The sequence below is a fragment of the Cygnus atratus genome, chromosome 10, assembly GCF_013377495.2.
Source record: "Cygnus atratus isolate AKBS03 ecotype Queensland, Australia chromosome 10, CAtr_DNAZoo_HiC_assembly, whole genome shotgun sequence".
NCBI lineage: Eukaryota > Metazoa > Chordata > Aves > Anseriformes > Anatidae > Cygnus > Cygnus atratus.
Window position 1 is genome coordinate 15,650,093 of NC_066371.1, and position 18,699 is coordinate 15,668,791.

Sequence of the window (18,699 nt, forward strand, 5' to 3'; positions counted from 1 at the left end):
CAGCGCCGCGCAGACCTGCTGGCAGCAGGGAGAGGCTTTGGCAGGAGCTGTTTGGAAAACAGCACTCGGGAGGGCCGCTAAACAAGCCCAGCCTACCCCTTAAATAACCTGCACTTGCAAAACAAGCCAGCGAGGTCTCTGGGGCTTCTCCGAACGCAGCTCCTGGCAGCGAGGCGCTGCCAGCCAGCCCCCCGGGCAGGAACGCCGCTCGCCTGCCCTCTCCCGAGATCCCCAGGCCCTGGCCTGGCAAAACCCGGCACCTTTACCCCGGCAGAGCACCACAAATCCCTTTCCAACCCCTTCCCCCTTTCTCAGCCACCCCAGAGCCCTCTTTGCACCCTTCCCCTGCTGTCCCACACCTCCTCCCTCCGCCCCCCCTCCCGCTGACTCCCCTTGAACCAGCTCCCGCTCCCGCCGTGCCCCAGCCCCGTCACCCTGTCCCCCTTCACACCCCCTCCCCTGCCAGGGACGGGGGGACCCCACGCCACACGCCCGACCCCCATCTCTCAGCAACAGAAGCAAGCAGGCACAGCACTAAATAAATAAAATAAATAAAGGCAGCTCCGTCTCGCTGCCGTCTGGGGTTGCTCGAGGGAAGCGGGCAGCCGGGGGTGGGATGGAGGATGCTATTTGGAGCAGCCGTCTCCGTGGCAACCCCCATTCCCACCACAAATTGGGCACAGGTCGCCCGTTTCCATGAAAGTTCCCCCCCCCCCCCCCTTCTTCTCCTTCCCCGTCCCCAGACGGGGAGGTGCGGGAGCAGGATTTTACAGGAGAAACAGGTCCTGGCCAGGCAGCGTGGTACAACGCCAGCACCACAGTGCCGGGTTTTGGGTTCCTCCGGGCGCACCCCAAAACTCGCCAGGGCTGACCAAAGCTCTGCTCCCTGCACGGCTGAACATCTCCTGCAAACCCAGCATGGGTCAGCGTCAGTGACAGAGGTACGCTCGCCCAAGATCAGAGCACTTTGCCTGCCCTGTACGAAGGGAAAGACAGAGATCAGGACGCGTCCCCTCCTTTTTGAGCACTGCTCTGGATGCTGCATAGGATTCCAAGCGATTATTTTATTTCAAAAGCGGGTGTTCTCCTTAGAAGCTGCCAGGCGCTCCCAGAAGGACCCTGTTCGGCCATAACAACCCCACCTCCAACGGCACGCACCTTCTGGGGCAGGGCCAGCAGCGGTTGCACCCACGGCCGGGGTTCGGGCACCTCCTGGGCAGACCCCGGTCCGCTGCAGCCCGGGGGCCGGCACCCAGGCAGCGCTCCCGCAGCACGGCACAGGCTGGGAGATTCGCACGGTTCCCCCACAGGGCTGGGAGTTTCGCCAGGAAAAGCAAGTTTATAAATAGTGCGCTTCGACACGAACCAACGCAAGCGGCGGAACTCGGCAGCCAGATAAGCCGCGGGCTGAACACCGTCCCCTCCCCAGCACCCTGCCCCGCGAGGAAGGATGGGGCCCATCTCCCCCCCAGCTGGCCAGCCAGGACCCTCCCCGCTCCCTAGGGAGCCTCGACCCGCAGGCGTCCGACCCGCGCTCCGACGATGTGCTCCGGATTGCTGCGGCCGCTCTGGCAGCACGAGCAAGCCAGCAGAGGTGGCTTCGGAAGGACCCAAAGCAGGAGGCCAGCTGCCTGCTCCGGGAGCTGGGAGGGTTCCCGCAGAGATGGGCTCTGCGGCACGGCGAGGTGCCAGAGGTGGCGGCACCCAGGGCAGCCACCTGCCCTCAGGGCCAACGGCCTCCAATTTCAGCGGTCTGCTCGGAAACACGTCTTGTGAGTCCACGGGCCGGAGAGCTGTTAACTTCTCCCCCCAGAAGACAGCCACCATACAGGCAAGGCTGGCAGCTTAAAGAGAGAAGTTTCACGGCATAACACACGGCACTGAAGGGGCACGGACTGCCAGGTCCTAGCAACGAGCCAGAACTTCACTCAGGAAACCAGACTTATCTCCGTGCTCCGGAGAAGAGCAGCAAGTCAGCAGAGGAGAATTTGCTTCTCCTAAACACACGACGGCAGAACAGACAAGGAGTGACCAGGAGGACATCCCCACCGGGGAACAACCTGCCAGGTGGCAAGAGGAGGAGATCTTAATGGCATTGCCCAAGGGAAGGCCAGCAGCAGATGACAGTTCAGAGCAGCCCCATCAGCTGCTGGCAGGAGAAGCTTCTGAGCGTCCACCGCACGCCTGCGATGCTCTTCACGCCGCCGCTGCTTACCTTGATGTAGGTGTCGAGGGCTGGGTGGACGCGGTTGACCGCGAGATGAATGGACAGCGGCGTGGTGAACGGGAAGCTCGCCATGACCACGTGGCTGGGAGTGGGGAAGGAGAAGATCTTGAAGCCGTACTTCTGGAACTGCCGGATCTGCTCCTCCGTCGGCTTCGCATCTCCCTCGCTCAGGATTCGGCCGATAGCAAAGCGACACTTCTCCGGAGAGACCTGGTCAAGGGGGACAGGCGGGGGCATCAGGAGCAGAGAGCGGCTGAACGCTGGCCGAGCCTCCCAGCAGCCAGGCTGCCCAGCAAGCAGGTGCCCACCCCTAACCACGACCGATGCCGCCCCACACCGTCTGTGCTCTCCAGGACAGGAGCATGGCCACGTGCTGGCTGCTCCGCGCAGAACGAGTCTCTCCTGACCGCCCCCACGGTGCCCCCTCCGTACAGTGCCCTGCTTTAGGGGCAGGGAAACCAGGGCAGGGAGCTCCTGCCACCTCCACGGCAAAGCTCACCCAGGTAGGGGCTTCCATTTCTAGCTCTTAAAGTCCCATCGCTCAGGTGCACGTTTAGCTGTGGCACGCTGCAGGAACGTGCTGGGAACTGGGGGAGCCTGGCAATTGCCCCCTGAAGCTCTCCAGCCGGCTGGATGGACAGCAGGCGTGGTGGCCAGCAACCAGGAGTGGCCGATGCCTGGCTGCCTTCGGCCAGGGAGGGCTGGAGGACTAAAGCCTCCAAACTCACGCTGTGTAAGGTGGCAGAACTCACCGGGACCCACCAGGACGCCTGAAAGCAGCAGCAAGACAGACAGACCCGCTTTGGGAACCTGCATCGCGAGGCTCTCGCGGGGCGACAGAGGCAGAGGGAGGGTAACAGCGAGGGCAGAGCGTCACCATGTCCCCGCTCCGTCCCCACAAGGGTCTCAGTTCCCAGAGGAGGCTCCCCCGTCGTGCCTCCAGCTCCACCCGCGCTGAAGCTCCAGAGAGGAAATGTGAGCAGAGGCAAAGATGAAGGAAGAGAACAGCCCGCCAGGAGCAGCAGCATCCATCTCCGGGCGAGACAGCTCGCTCTTGCCCTCGTGTGCTGCAAGAGAGAGCTGCAGACGGGCTCTGCTGAGCACCGCGGTGCTGGGGCAGGAGAGGGTGCGATTTGCCCCAAAGGGAGTGGAAGCCCAGGGAAAAGGATCCCCAGGGGAAGACCCAGCCGAATCAAGGAGAGTCAACCCCACAGAACAGCAACTTTTGCTCTGCTGAGCTGGACACGAGACGAGGCTAGGGGTGGTACCCATAAAGAGATAGGAACGTGGTCAATGGCAAATGTTCAGCTGCCTCACCCTGCAGACACTGAATGGTGGGAGCAAAGCCCCTCCTGCACCAGGGAGCATTTCAGCCTTGTCCATCAAGCGTTTGGGCAGGGCAGGGCATCAAGCCCCGGCAGGCGAGAGGCCTCAGCACGCACCCCGAGCTTCAGAAGTGCGTGGCTGGAGCGGAGCAGCCGCCTGCCTGCCTGCCCGCCACATCCATGCCCTGCTGAGGAGCTATTTTTGTCCCTGCCAGAGGTGGGAGAAGCCCTTTGGGCTGCTAAATATTGAATAAAAAGGGAAAAAAATAGGGATATTAATATTAATCTCGTCCATTAAGACGCATAAAACAGTGCTGGCAGGGGTTCTGCAGCACTCGAAGACACCACGTGGACACCCAGCGGGGCACTGGCCTGCGCACAGCCAGGGATGCTGTGGGACACACAGGGCACCTCTGCTGCCTCCCGCCCTCGGGGCTGCTTTTGGTGCCAGGTCACCACCAGCAAGGCCAGGAGGGTGCTGCTGCCATCCAGGGGGACCTGGGCAGGCTGGAGGAGCAACCCCAAGCCCCAGCACATGCTGGGGAGCAGCCAGCTGGGAGGCGACCCAGCAGGAAAGGACCCTGGGGGGGCCTGGTGGACACCAATGCGAGCATGAGCCAGCCTTGTGCCCTGATGGCAAAGGTGGCCAGCGGTGTCCTGGGCTGCGTTAGGAGCGTTGCCAGCACATCAAGGTGATCCTGCCCCTCTGCTCAGCACTGGTGAGGCCACACCTGGAGAGCTGGGTCCAGTTCTGGGTTCCTGAGGGTGAGAACACCACGGACAGACGGGAGAGAGCCCAAGGAAGGGCCACAAAGATGCTGAAGGCACCGGAGCATCTCTCCTGGGAGGAGACACCATCTGCAGGGCAGGAACAGATGCATCTACACCACGCCCCTGGAGTGGGACAGTGCTGAGCACAGCTCTGCACCCTTCCAACAGCTGCAGCTGCTCCACCTGCCAAGACAAGGCCCCTCCAAGCTATGTTTTCATGGACAAACTCCTTCTAAGCAGGTCCAACCTTTGGGAGCACCACTTTGCAAGAAAGCAGAGGCAGGCATTACCCAGCCCAGGAAGGCTCCTAAAGCAGGGCCAGGCGCTCCAACACCCCGTAGTGCAGCAGCACGGAGCCAGAGCTCTTGGCCCAACCACTGTGCCCCCTCCGAGCCCCAGCGCACGCGCCCAAATGCATGTGCAGGGCCACAGGCCCCTCCTGGCACTCCTCCCTTGCAGCATTCTTCTAGGGTCACACCAGCTACTGCAGAATTACTGGAGAGCCGGGCTGTCCACAGAGGCAGGTGCCTGCACGCTGCTATCTGGAGGCCCCGGTGCCACCCAGAGCCAGCAGCCACACCACTCGTCCCCCAGCAAGTTACGACGCACTTGCATTTGCCACTGTCGCTCTCTCTGTCTCCAGAGCACTGAGCTCTGGCCAGTAGCCATCAGTCAGCACACGCCTGCTGCTCGCCTCCCCACCTGAGGCAGGCCGTGGAGCCCCTGTTTCATCAGCCAGGAGCCCTCAGCACTCGCCTGCTGAGGTTTCAGTAACAACTGTCGAGGGATGAAATGACTACGGGGAGCTTGGAAACACCAGGGAACGGCAGAAACAGGAGGAGGAGCATGGATGGGGACACAGCAAGCCAAAGAGACCACCTGCCTGGAGCCACGGAGCCACAGAGCAGAAGGAGCCTTGGCTGTACTGCCTGCTGGCAGGTCCATTGGGGAACACATCGCCATGGGACCACGGGCACTGGGCTCTGCTCCGTAACCAAAGCAGGGGTACAACTTGTTCAGCAGGAGCCACCAGAGCTTTGCTTTGCTCGCCCAATGCCTTCCAGCGAGGGGTATCCAAGACACCACCCGCCTTCAGATGCGTTTATGCACAGATCGCCCCTCGCAGACCTGGAGACCTCACGAGCCCCAGTGCTCACCGAAGGAGGGTGAGCTGCAAGTGCCCAAGGTGGCACCACGGACGTGCCCGAGTTGCAGACCCGGGCAGGCAGACCTTACCGTGTGCGGGTTGTCGTAGTAGACGCCGATGGAGCAGAGCTTCGATGAGATGCTGCAGCCGTCCGTGAAGAGCTGCCCCGATTCGCCATAGGGACCCACTCTGAACTTGTAGGCCAGCGTGATGCTGCCGATGGGCGGCGAGCCGGCACTCACCACCACCTCTGTGAAGAGCCCCGAGTAGACAGCGAAGCCGAAGATGGTCAGCAGCAGCAGCACGACCAGCACCCCGATCAGCCCGAGGAGCACCCAGTCGGACATGATGGACACTTGGTGCTTCATAGGTCCTGCACGACAGCGGCGACAAGAGAGGAAAGAGCGCAGGAGTTAAGCTTGCGCTTGGACAAAGCATTCAGCAGAAAGATCCCACGTTGTGCTCACCTGCTCCAGCTTGGTCACCAGACACCAATTATATTGCCTTGGTGCCTCCTGGGATTTCTGCGTTCATAGGGGTGGGGACAGAGAGGCGCCGGCCCCATTGCCCAGGAACCAGCGAAGCTGCTCGCCTCCAGCCTCGCACCCAAGGAGATCGCAAGCAATCCAGCGAGCCCCTGTCACTGCACAGACCACAAGCAGACGTACAACGCTGTGCTAAAGATTATGGGTCCTTAATCAAGTAATTTATTACTTACACACACCGGACCCTACATCTTGGCCAAGGCAGCCCCACTGACAAAAAACCTCGAGCCCAGGCCTTCGAGGGGCTGAGCAAGGAGCTGGTTCAGAGCTCGGCCCTGTGTGCTGGGATCCAAGTGCACAGGGAGGCTCAGGAGGAGAGCAAGACCCAGCTAGAGAAGCATCCCCAACACTTGGGATGGCTTTTTTCCAATCTAAAAGTTTTTAAAACCCTAGCCAAGGCTTCCCATTTTGTTTGGCATCTTTTTTTCCTTGCGCTGCCTGCGTGGCACAGCAGCTGGGGGAGCAGCTCCCGCTAGGTCCTACCCACAGCACAACTGGGAGCTGCGATCGGGCCCAGGAAGCGGGAGCTGTTTGTGCTTTGTTCTCCCTCGAAACCCAGCGCTGGTGACAAGGGCCGTGCGCGACGGTCCTCGGGGACTGCTAACAGGAGCTACGTTTGAAACCTAGACCGCAAACAAACAATTCACCTTGAGCTCTGCCCGATAAACACGCTCGGTCCAAAACAAGTTTTTCACCTCTGTCACCGTGGGCTCAGCTTTACCAGGCACGAAAAGCCACATCCTGGTAAGGGGCACACACGGCCCCAGGGAAATGGGGCTCACGCCCCGACCCCGCTCACCTGGGGTACGGGGGTGCTGAGCCCAGCGGCAGCGCACGGCCTCGTCCCCCCGCGGCTGCAGGACCCACGCCTCTGCAAAACAGGAAAAAATAAATGTCAGCACTTCCTCCACGCTCGGGAGAGCCCCAGCAACCATCTTTGCCGGCACAAAGTCCCCTCACACCGGGGCCACGGTGCTCCGGGCCCGGGCAGGGCGAGGGGAGCCCCGGCGAGCGCCTTTTCCCCCGGGGCCAGGGGCCGGGGGCCGGGCACGGGGCAGCTCCGAGGGGGCACGGCCCGGCCCCGGCCCAGCTCCGCGATCGCCCGGGCCGCCCGGCGACCCCCCCGGCCGCGAGGCCGCCGCGCCTCCGCCGCCCGCGGGCAGCTCCGCGCCGCCGCCCCGGAGGGAGCGGAGCGGGGCCGGTTCCGCTCGGCTCGGCTCGGCTCGGCCCGGCCCGGCCCGGCCCAGCCCGCCGCCACGGGCCCGGCCTCCCCGAGCCGGCCCCCGCCCCGCACCGGGAAGCGCCGCAGCGGAGCTCGCCGCCGGCGCCGGGGGGCCCCGGGCAGCCGCCGCCCCCCCGGCACCCACCTCGGCCGGGCGAGCACCCCGCTGCGGCCCGCCCGGCCCCGCCCCGCGCCCGGGGAGGGGCTTCCGGCAAGGGGCAGGCGCTGAGCGCCGCGCTGAGGGGACGGGAGCCCGGAGCCGGGGGGTGGCGTGGGGCTGAGGGAAAGGTTCTGCGCCCAGAGGTGCTCGGGCCCCGGGACAGGCTGCCCAGGGCAGTGGGCACGGCCCCGAGCTGCCAGAGTTCAAGGAGCGTTCAGACAGCGCTCTCAGCCGTCGGGTCTGAGTTTTGGTGGTCCTGTGTGGAGCCAGGAGCTGGCCTCGGTGACCTGGTGGCTCCCTTCCAGTGCAGGATGTTCTGTGAACCTGTGATTCACCTTCACCATCGCATGGAGGGGCCCTGGCTCCACCCCAGCAGCAGCAGCCAGCCACGACGCCCTACAGGGCAGTCACCGTGCCCCAAACACCCCACACAGCCTTAGCACAGCCCTTACAGCTGCTGGAGGACTCCTGCCCCACCTGCCTGTGGCCCAGACCCTGGCTTTCCCACCCTGCCCTCCCTGCAGGACGCCCCATCCCCTGCTCCCATCCTCCCATCTGTATCCCATCAGGGTCACAGAATCGTTTAGGCTGGAAAAGGCCTTCAGGATCATCAAGCCCTTGTGTGGTTGGATCAAGTTCAAGCATAGATGAGCGGCTGTCCCGCCCCTCTGTTGTTTCTTTTTCTGCTGGGGAAGGTGAGCTGAGCCTGGTGGAGTGCACTTGGGACGCAATGTAAGCAAACATACATGGAAAGGATGCTTACTGCCTTGGGAACGTGGTGAAAAACAGCTCTAACTAACAGCATGGAAAAACCCACCCTGGAGGGTCAGGCAAGAGGTCAGGACAAGTTGCAGCTCCAGGGAATTTCCACCGCTACGAAACCAGCAGGACTCCATCTGAACTCCTTCCTGGCCTCCTGCAACACAGCAGCTCCACATTAGCACTGATAAACAGAGACCAGCACTTGGTCCCTTCAGACAAGAATGGCTGCAAGGAAGGCAGTGTAGAAGCACGGAAAACACTCACCCAGCAGGGGGAAGGCTGCCTGCAGAGGCTGAACCCGAGGCTCTTTCTGAGCCCCAAAGCAATGTTCCTCAGAGCAAGCTGCGCAACCCAATGACGCGGTGTCACTGTCCCTAACACGACCCAGCTGCCCCCAAACTTCCAAGATTTGCAACCAAACCGCTGCGGTGTTCAGATCCCCATGAACCTGAAGAGGGTAGGATCCACTCAGGGTCCACAGGGACAGGGCGAGCAGCAGCGGGCACAAACCGGACCACAGGAGGTTCTCTCTGAACATCAGCACATGCTGGTGTACCGTGTGGGGGACGGAGCAGCGGCCCAGGTTGCCCACAGAGGCCGTGAGTCCCTCTTCTTGGAGCCAGACAGCAGCCTCCTGAACGTGGTCTACGTGAGCTGGGACTGGAATCAGAGTTTTAGGTAGAACATGGGTGTAGGTTACGGTGTTGCTGTATTGATTCCTGTTCAGTCAGAGGCATCTCCAGACAAACATTTTTTAGGCTAAGGTAAACCATGCCTCAGTTTTGTCTCTGTTTTTCCTACACTAGGAATCTGGACAACTAACTCAGGCTCAAATATCTAAGGAAAATGGAAAGAATTCCACCCATTTTCGTGACTCTTAGAGAAAAAAAAAATACCTGCGGTGTAAATGATTGCTCAGAATTGCTGGGGTTTGTTGCAGTCTCAATAGAGAAAGCTGGAAAAGGGTAAGGACTGAGATCCAGCCCAGAGAAAAGACAAGAGAAGCAGTGGAGGACGAATGTGTAACGTTGTCATGAGTATTTTGTGACACTTGAGTGCAAAAAAGCCCAGGCATAAGGGACCAATCTGGCAGAAAGTACATAAACTGCTGATGCACATTTTCTGCTGACAGTTGTCAGATTTTCTAACCAGGATATCATTCAGAAACTGCCACTCTCATCTGCAAAGTCAGAAATTGAGTCGAGGTGAATTTCCAAATAGTTTTATTTTGGCTCAAAGTTGCACAGTGCTTTGCCTCGGCATTCACAGGTAAAACAGTTTCTCAAGACTTTGGAAGTTTTATGAGGCCATTCTGAGATTTCACTGGTCCTTGCTGCCCCTCAGGGGTCGGTCTAACACTGAATTTGTGGCATAGAACAGAAAACTGAAAATCCCCAGGGACTCTCTCAAGCTTTCCTGAAAAATCTCAGAGTTAAATTTGGGTGGTCTCTGCCTTGCTCAGGTCAGAGCTGCTCCTGGGCAGGGGCTGCAGAGAGGTGCTCACATCCAGGAGGTCGGAGGGGAGATGGCAGATTACTCAGTGGCTGTGAAAGGATGGCTGTCCACCTCTGGGGACAACTCTAGAGACACTGTACTTACAAATGACCGATGTGAGCCTTGAGGACACTGCTGAGTATTACTGCACAGGGTCTTCAACCCTGGAACACAGGCTTGCTACATGCTGAAATGATAGAGGTGCCTGGTGGCAGCAGTTAACCAAGAGCCATTCACCAGAAGGGTGGCATCCAGTTTGCACCCCCCCGCCCCAAGTACTTCTCCCACATTTTTATCCATTTACTTCAGTACCAGACCTATTTTTGTGAAGAAATGCAACACTGTGCAGAGGCTGGGGAGGCCCAGTGACACGCATCCCACAGAGACTTGTTCCAAAACTCAGAAAGCTAGAAGCAAGGCTTTTTCCCATTTAGCTACAAAACCTTTTCTCCCCCTATACAAGAGAGGAAGTCTTATGTCTTTGCAGTATTTGCTCTTGCATCTTCTGCTTCTTGTCCATAAAAATATATTTTTTTAAAAAACAGAACATAAAAGGATTGCATTAAGTCTTTAACTGAAAAAGGTATTTTTCTAGATAGATACAGTCCTCTTCTTAGTTACTGAAACTAAAATATTCTTCTAGGAAACTCAGCATGGAATTGAGTGATAAAATGCCAAATTTATGCCTTGATTTTTCTCTGGGAACTTTTTATGCAACTACACATTAGTCTGAACTGAGTTGCCCGAAGTAAAGTTTTCTGTTTGGTCTGAGTGACTAATTTTAAACTCTTCTCATATCGAATAGTCTAGCAATTCTCTCTGTATGATTCCCATATTTCAATGTGCACAATTTTAGAGGAAAATTCCATTCTGAGTTCCAAAAGCTTTGAATTCACAAGCATTTTATTGTGTCAGGGACAGAGTGCTGGCAAATTGAAGTGGTATTTCCCTGGAATAAGTGATCAAGTGAGCTGATGTGAATCAGTCACTGCTGTACAAGGCATACAAGATTTATCATTAACTCAAACCACCTCAGAACCTGGTGCTGGTGCACCTACAAAGGTGAAGGCAAGACTGCTGATTTCTGGAACCAGTACCCTGGGGAAAGTTGAACAGGACTTGGAACACTGAGAGGAGCTGAGAAAAGAGATTGGTTCATATGGCATTTGGTATTACTTCCTCACTTAGCCTTAGCCAAGTAATAATCTGTCTTCATAGGGTGCAAAGCAACAAACCAGAATCAGAACCACAACAAAGACAGCGCGTGCTCCCAGATTTTCTGTTCAGGGTCTCACTAGGATTTCAGATGAAGTCGTAGAATGGCTTGGGTTGGAAGGGACCATGGGCAGGGAGGGACCCCTCCCACCAGCCCAGGCTGCCCCCAGCCCCATCCAGCCTGGCTTTGGGCACTGCCAGGGATGGGGCAGCCACAGCTCCTCTGGGCAGCCCATGCCAGTGCCTCACCACCTTCACAGTAAAGAAGGTATTTCTAATGTCTCATCTAAATCTCCCCTCTTTTAGTTGGAAGCCATTACCCCTTATCCTGTCACTACACTCCCTGACAAAGAGTGCCTCCCCAGCTTTCCTGTAGCCCCCTTTAGGCACTGGAAGGCCACTGTCAGGTCTCGCCAGGGCTTTCCATTCTCCAGGCTGAACAGCCCCAGCTCTCTCAGCCTTTATTCATAGGAGAGGTGCTCCAGCCCTCTGATAATCCTTGTGGCTCTCCTCTGGACTCGCTCTAATACATCCCTGTCCTTCTTATGCTGGGGGCCCCAGAGCTGAGTGCAGGGCTCCAGGTGGGGTCTCACAAGAGCAGAGGGGGACAATCCCCTTCCTCGCCCTGCTGGCCATGGTGATTTTGGTGCAGCCCAGGATAAGGCTGGCTTTCTGGGCTGCAAGCGTACCTTGCTGGCTCATGTTGAGCTTCTCATCAACCAGCACCCCCAGGTCCTTCTCTCCATGCTGCTCTCTATCTTGTCTCCCAGCCTGTGTTTGTGCTCGGCACTGCCCCAGCCCAGGTGCAGGAACTTGCACTTGGCCTTGCTGAACCTCATGAGTTTCGCCCAGGCCCACCTCTTGAGCCTATCCAGATCCCTCTGGAAGGCATCCCTTCCCTCCAGTGTGCTGACCACACCTCACAGCTTGGTGTCATTGGCAAACTCGCTGAGGCTGCACTTGATCCCACTGCCCATGCCACTGACAAAGATGTTAACCAGTGCCGGTCCCAGTACTGACCCCTGAGGAACACCACTTGTTACTGATCTCCACCTGGACATTGAGCCGTTGACCGCAACTCTGAGTGCAACCATCCAGCCAACTCCTTACCCACTGACTGATCCATCCATCCAATCCACGTCTCTCCAGTTCAGAGACAAGGATATCATGGGGGACAGTGTCAAATGCTTCATACGAGACCAGGTCGGCCACATCAGCTGCTCTTCCCTTATCTGTGAATGCCGTAACCCCATGGTAGAAGGCCACCAGATTTTTCAGGCACGATCTGCCCTTAGTGAAGCCCTGTTGGCTGTAACCAGTCGCCTCCTTGTTTTCCATGGACCTTAGCAGAGTTTCCAGGAGGATCTGCTCCATGATCTTGCCGGGCACAGAGGTGAGACTGACTGGCCTGTAGTTCCCTGGGTCTTCCTTTTCTCCCTTTTTAAAATGGGGATTGTTTCCCTTCTTCCAGTCACTGGGAACTTCACCGGACTGCCACAGCTTCTTAAATGTGACGGAGAGAGGCTTAGCAACTACATCCGCCAGTTCCCTCAGGACTTGCAGATGCGTCTCATCGGGTCCCATGGACCTGTGCACTTTCAGGTTCCTTAGATGGTCTCAGACCTGGTCTTCTCCTACGGTGGGCAGTTCTTCATTCTCTCAGTCCCTGCCTTTGCCTTCTGGGGCCCAGGTTACGTAGCTAGAAGTCACCTGACATCCAGACTATCCCCACAGGGGGAGAAATAAAGCACTATATCATGGATAGGAAGACAGGTTGCCTTGATGTTTAATTGTTGTCACCTAACTGCTACCAGAAGATGGGCATGGTGGAAACCAGACCACAGACACGTAACATGGACAGCACTTTTTCTTACTTGCCTTTTGCCAAGGCCTAACAAATGAATACCTGTGACTCACAAGCACTGGGTCTGAGCCATATTTCTGAATGTAGAAAGGCTGCATCAAAGCAGCTCCAGTGTAAAGTAGAAAAAGACCTCTGTGGTAAACTGAATTTAGCAACGTCACCAGGAGCTTCTGACTCAGAGCCCCACTGCCCAGCCACGCGCGCACATCACCACCACACCTACCTGCCAAACCAGCACGACTCGGCTCGTGTGGAGCTCTGCCACCAGCAGCCATGGAGCAACATCTCATAAAGAAATCCTTTTTCTTTCAGGGTTATAATTAAGCCATGCTTTGTACCACTGCTGCTGGCTGGCGCAGGAAGGCTGCCGATGAGTTGTACTAGGAGAAAAGGCAGATCAAGTCAGATCGGGATCCCACTTCAAACCAGTCTGTGTTGGCCTGAGTCAACCTCAGGCCAGTCTAGCCCAGCTTTTCTCTCACAACAGAGTTCAAGACCCTGCTGCCAAAACGTTCCTCTTCCAACCAGCTTCACAGGCCCCCTGCTCCCATTGACCCTGCAGACCAGTTATTGGGGATTTTCCCTGTACAGACGCACAAACCACACCGGACAGGCACTTGAAGCAAGACATTTAGGTGCATCCAGGCCAGCGTCCACCTCCTGAAGGTCTGATTTGACATCTTTCCTCTGTGGGCTGCCCAGGAGCTAAGCCAGTGGCCAGGAGGGCATCTGCTCGCTCAGCCAGGTCACTGGTGAGCTAACAGCTCCCTCCTCTGTCAGACAGCACCAAAAGCAGCCTAGAATCTGTCCTAGCATCACTTGGAGCAGAGATTATTATGCATTCTCTCTCATTTCTGCACACAGGAAGGTCTCCAGGACAGTTTCCCTGGGGTACACAGACACCCAGGAACCCCCAGCCTGGTGCACTGAGTGCAGCTGAGGCTTCAGTTCTCACCCGTTTAATTTGTGCGAGCCACACAGCCAGCAGCAGGGCATGGTCAGCATGCCCTTTCCCTTCCTGATGTCCCAGCACATGCCAGGCACCCTGCTCTGGTCCTTCAGGGATGTGGCTTTTGCAGGGTGCACTTTCTCACGGTATAGCTCATTAGAGCTCTTTCAAATGTTTCTAAAAGAAAAAAAAAAAAAGGAAGAGAACAGTCAGATTACCTTTGTCTAAATTGCACAAGAAGTTGATATTAAATACCTTTCTGTAACATGGAAATCTTCTATTCTCTTTATATTCTATATTCTGATGCTTTGCAAAGCACTATAAATTTCTGTACAGTGGCATTATTGCTGGATCCCATTAAACACCTCTACCTGCTTTTTGTCTGTCCTGCTCCACTTAAAAACTCAAAGTTCTGTATAAATTTGGTCTTTGAGCATAAACTGAATTTCACTGGTCTTACTTGTTGCCTGCTAGTCAAACTGTATATTTTTTCTGATAGAGTTTTTAATTCAATTAATTCCCTTCACACATACCACAAGGTAAACTTGCTCACTTCTACTGCATTTTCTTGCCCTAGCAGCTACTGTGCACTTAAAGACAGCAGAACATCATGTACGAGCTTAAAGCAAAGGTGCTATGTAGGTGTGAAAAAAGCTGAATAATTGTGAATTGAAATTCAAAGCAGCTTTCAAGTGAGGCATGAGCTAAAAGGATTGTGTGGAAAAATAAATGACTTGCAACAAAAAAATATGATAGGGAAATATAGGAAAGGGCTTCCGCGCTGCATCTGGAGCTGCTTGTGCCCTGCTTGCCGGAGAAAGGAAGGTGGATCATGCTAAGAACAAGGATCAAGCTTGTAAAACTCACTGCTGTTAGAAACTGTCATGCCCAAGCACCAGTCAGGGGTCTCCAGGAAGTATGGACTTCTGGATAAACATTCCCTGGTACAGATGCAAGACAAACCTTCAGGTTCAAGTAATAAATCACCTTCACGTGAAGAAGCCAGGAGGATCCCACCTAAAGTTGGACAGGGAATACAGAACACCAAGATTTCTTTCTGGTTGCTTCACTGTAGGATTTGCAAGAGGACTTGCTGCATCTGGGTATGCAGGAGTCTTGCTGGGTCTGCTGTTCTTGGGCAGCCTGCCTTCCTCAGCACCTTGATGGTTTCTGCACCAGGGCTTCTCACGGTGGGAATACAGAGCTGCTTCCTCCTTCTGCACTCCTGCCATGGAGCTGACTGCTCCCTGGGCCAGGAAATAGTGAGGCACCAATGCCCCACACAAACCTGTCCGTGTCACACCAACTGCGCCGAGCTCATGGGTTTCATTTCTCTGCACCTGTCTGAAAGCCCTATGTTTGACCAGGAGCTAGCAACCTTTTGGAGCTTCTGCCACCTCCTCCCCTGCAAACCAGAGGGTTTCGATGCTCCTCTCCCTAGGGAAGGGCAGTTCCCTGTTCTCTGAAAATCCCCTGCACTGGAGCCCTCCCTATCGCTAGGGCTGCTGTGACAGCAGTACTGCCCCACACCATGCTGCAGATCCATTGCGAGCTGCACACCTGCAGAGAGGCACAAGCGGGTTAATTGCTGCAGTCAGTCACCAGGAAGGAGGATGCTAAAGGACTGGTCTTTGAAGTGGCTGCTTCTTTTAGGACTTCAGACAAGTGACTTGGCCTTCTGGCTTCTGTATCTGTGGGACAGGTACACAAACCAAATTTGTTAAAGCCTGCACTTGGCCTAAATGCTGCATGTATTGGGACAGAGGAAGAAGAAGGTCTTACATGGAAGAAATAGATCACCCCCCTTTTTTTTTTTATATTGGCACCACTGGGAGAGTTCTCATTTGCTTAACTAGGCCACATATGAGGAAACTGGGAGGGCACTTAAAACGTTTGGAGTGGCTTGACCTGCTAACTTTCATTCTTTATGAATCTGAGCAGCCTGGGTTCAGATGAGTTTCTGACTTTCAGATGAGCTGAACATCCAGAACAGCGTGGAAAAGTTGTTGCATTTATATGTTTATATATATATAAAACCATACACGACCTTCACACTTCTAAGTTTAAGTAGTTCTAAAGCAATAATATGCTATGACAGTGTTATATTGGTTAGCATGTTTGGGAGCTGGGAAGGATATCTAAAAGCAACCTACAAAAGCAAACTACAATACAATTAGCCAACAGAAAATATTTGAGCAGGGTACATTATGAAAGGACTTTTGCTAAACAATATCTACTTGGACTTCTGTAAAGGCCTTTGACATGCTCCCACACGGCATCCTGATCTCCAAACTGGAGACATAAGGACTTAATGGACGGACCATTCAGTAGGTGAGGAATTGGCTCGAAGGCTGCACCCAGTGAGCGGTGGTCAATGGCTCTGTGCCCAAGTGGAGCCCAGAAGGCCAGCTACAGCCTGGGCTGCATCAAAAGGAGGGGCCAGCAGGGGAGGGAGGTGATTGTCCCCCTCTGCTCAGCCCTCGGGAGGCCCCACTTGGGAGTCCTGCATCCAGGTCTGGGGCCCCCAGCACAAGAAGGATGTGGGGCTGTTAGAGCAGGTCCAGAGAAGGGCCACAAAGTTGATCAGAGGCTGGATCAGCTCTCCTGTGAAGAAAGGCTGAGAGAGCTGGGGCTGTTCAGCCTGAAGAGAAGGTTGAAGAGGGTGACCTCATTGCACCTTTTTGGTACTTCAGGGGGGCTTATAAAAGAGATGGAAAGAGACTTTTTTCTCATTCAGATGACAGGATGAGGGGGAATGGCTTTAAACTAGAAGAGGGGAGATTTAGATTAGAGGTTAGCAGGAAATTCTTCACTCAGAGGGTGATGAGGCACTGGAACAGGCTGCCCAGAGAAGCTGTGGATGCCCCATCCCTGGAGGTGTTTGAGGCCAGGCTGGAAGGGGCCCTGAGCAACCTGATCTAGTGGGTGGCATCCCTGCCCATGGCTGGGGGGTCAAAACTGGTTGATCTTTAAGGTCCCTTCCAACCCAAGCCATTCTGTGTTTCTACGAACGCGATTTTACAAGTCCTCACTTTCCCAGCACAAAAATTGTTTGCTCTCCAACCAGGTGACTAACTTGATTGAAAACATAATCCCTACTGTGTTCTCAAAGAAAAACCCTGATCAGCTACTGCTTTCTGTTACTTCCACTCAATTTTTGTTGCTGTTGTTTCTGGCAGCTGTAAACACACTTGCGAGATTGCCTGACTACAATAAGTGGAATTGATTGCAAAAATGTTCTGCAAAAGATATTCTGAGATGTATCAGCTGTTCCTGGATGTCAGTGAAGAAACCTTTTTCCCCCGTATGAACTCTTATATTGGCAAAAATAAGTTGGAAAAGGAAAAAAAAGTTTGGACTTATGAGCAAAGTCTGCACAGGAAGTCTGCACATGTCACGTGGAAAGAGCAGCAGCTCTCTGCTACCTTCTCATCCTTGAAGCTGACAACTAGCAGTGTCCTGCCCATAATGTAAAAGTCAGAATGCAGACGTTTGTTTTAAACCATGCCTGTCATGACATGGATGTGCAAAACACAAAGGAGAACATAGCAAGACAGCACTATGGACGCATTGAAAAGGCGTGGTTTACAGAGAGGGAGTTAGACTAAGGATCCTCATAGCTAGTAGCAGGGCTTGTTGGCTATCATCTCCATTAAAAGCAGAGCTCTCAATCCATTAAAACCTATTCACCATTCTGAGGGAGGAGGCAGCTCTGCCCTTATCAAGCTCCTGAAGAGCACTTTGATTAGCACAAGCCCACTTTAACAGTGAAAGCCTAACCTGGAGCCACAGACCCAACCAAATCCAAAGAGCTCTGCCTTGGGCAAAGTGATACAGCTGTACACAAAGGAGAACACACGTACTGCAGTCAAAGCACCTGGCAGCATTTTGTAAACCAGGCCCAGAACAAAGGCCAAACTTCCTGCTGGACCAGGAAAAAAGCAGTACACCACAAGGTCCTCGATCAGAGAGAAAGAATAAAAGAAATGACAGAAAGGACATGACATAGGGGTTGCTGTTTGAGTCCCACTAAGGTAGTGTCCAAACCACATACATAATTTCCCTACAGACTTCAGACAAATGGATTTCAGTCTCACTATACCTGTGCTGCCAGAGGTAGCTGTGTACCAGGCACCCTAGTGAACAAACCATCCCAGGGCCCCACACAGTCACTGTCAGTCAAGCACCAGCAACAAGCTGTATGCCTTAAAACAAGTTGTCACTGTATCAAATGTTAACTACTACTCAACTTGTTAAAAAAAAAAAAAATCAGCTTTCAATTCCCAGAAAGCACTAGTCCCAGAGCCTCACCTATTGGAGGAGGTTCGAGCAGTTCCTTCACCGACAGACACCAGGCAGCGGTCCACAGAAAGGCCAGTCAAAGTTAGCTGACAGGGGAAACTCAGCCAGAGGAAGAAGGAATGAGAATTAGGCACAAAGTAAGAGGATCACAGCACCCACGTGCCCTTGGGGGAGCCTGGATGCAGGACGCTCTCCCCAAACGCCAGCAGGAGACCGCCCTGCCACCAACGCGGGGAGCTCGGAGGTGTCGGGGGCTGATGGCTGCCACCAGCCGCCCCCACCCGCCTGCCAGCTGGGGCATGGGTCCCCTCAGCGGGACCTCGCCCAGCTGAAGAAGCCCGGACGGACAGAGCAGGACTGAGAGCAGCCTCCCCCCGAACACAAAGGGGGCACGGATCCATCGCTCGCTTCACGTCGCACGGTGAGACCCCAAGGGGAGCAGAGCGCCCCTACCCGCCCAAGCTTCCTACGGAGGCCACGGCACCCCTGCCTGGCCCAGCAGCAGCTGTCACAGAGCCACCCTCGGGGCGGCCGAACTCCTCCATCCTCCAGCGGCCCAATAACAGCGGAGGAAGAGGGTTGGGGCTCCGGGCCCCCTCAGAGGATCAGCGACGCGACTCCCGACACGCTACCCACCACCACCGCCCGCCCTGTACGGCGTAAATAGCACCCGGGCTTTTATAGCGCCCCTTCCCGGCGGCCCCCGCGGCCGGCCG

The 18,699-nt window shown here is 55.4% G+C and overlaps 1 protein-coding gene and 1 long non-coding RNA gene across 6 annotated transcripts in view; both read right to left on the reverse strand.

Moving 5' to 3' along the window:
• TEX264 (testis expressed 264, ER-phagy receptor) overlaps nt 1-7,438 on the reverse strand; it is a 28,038-nt gene extending 20,600 nt beyond the window's left edge. The window contains exons 1-4 of one of the 4 annotated variants that reach the window (XM_035571838.2): nt 7,383-7,438; nt 6,815-6,886; nt 5,560-5,843; nt 2,216-2,437 (exon numbers count right to left, since the gene is read on the reverse strand). In XM_035571838.2, coding sequence (XP_035427731.1) covers nt 2,216-2,437; nt 5,560-5,838 — 501 coding nt within the window. In that variant the 5' untranslated portion in view covers nt 5,839-5,843; nt 6,815-6,886; nt 7,383-7,438. The other 3 variants (XM_035571840.2, XM_050712823.1, XM_035571837.2) reach the window with 3 other exon arrangements.
• A 1,928-nt stretch (nt 7,439-9,366) lies between these two features.
• On the reverse strand, nt 9,367-18,683 carry LOC126913430 (uncharacterized). 2 transcript variants are annotated; one of them, XR_007708710.1, is made up of 4 exons: nt 17,993-18,683; nt 13,688-13,858; nt 12,956-13,112; nt 9,367-12,590 (listed from the first exon to the last, which is right to left on the reverse strand). It is a non-coding gene; the product is annotated as an uncharacterized LOC126913430 (long non-coding RNA). The 2 variants fall into 2 exon arrangements; XR_007708709.1 differs by having other exon boundaries at nt 9,367-13,112.
• Nucleotides 18,684-18,699: the final 16 nt, after the last annotated feature.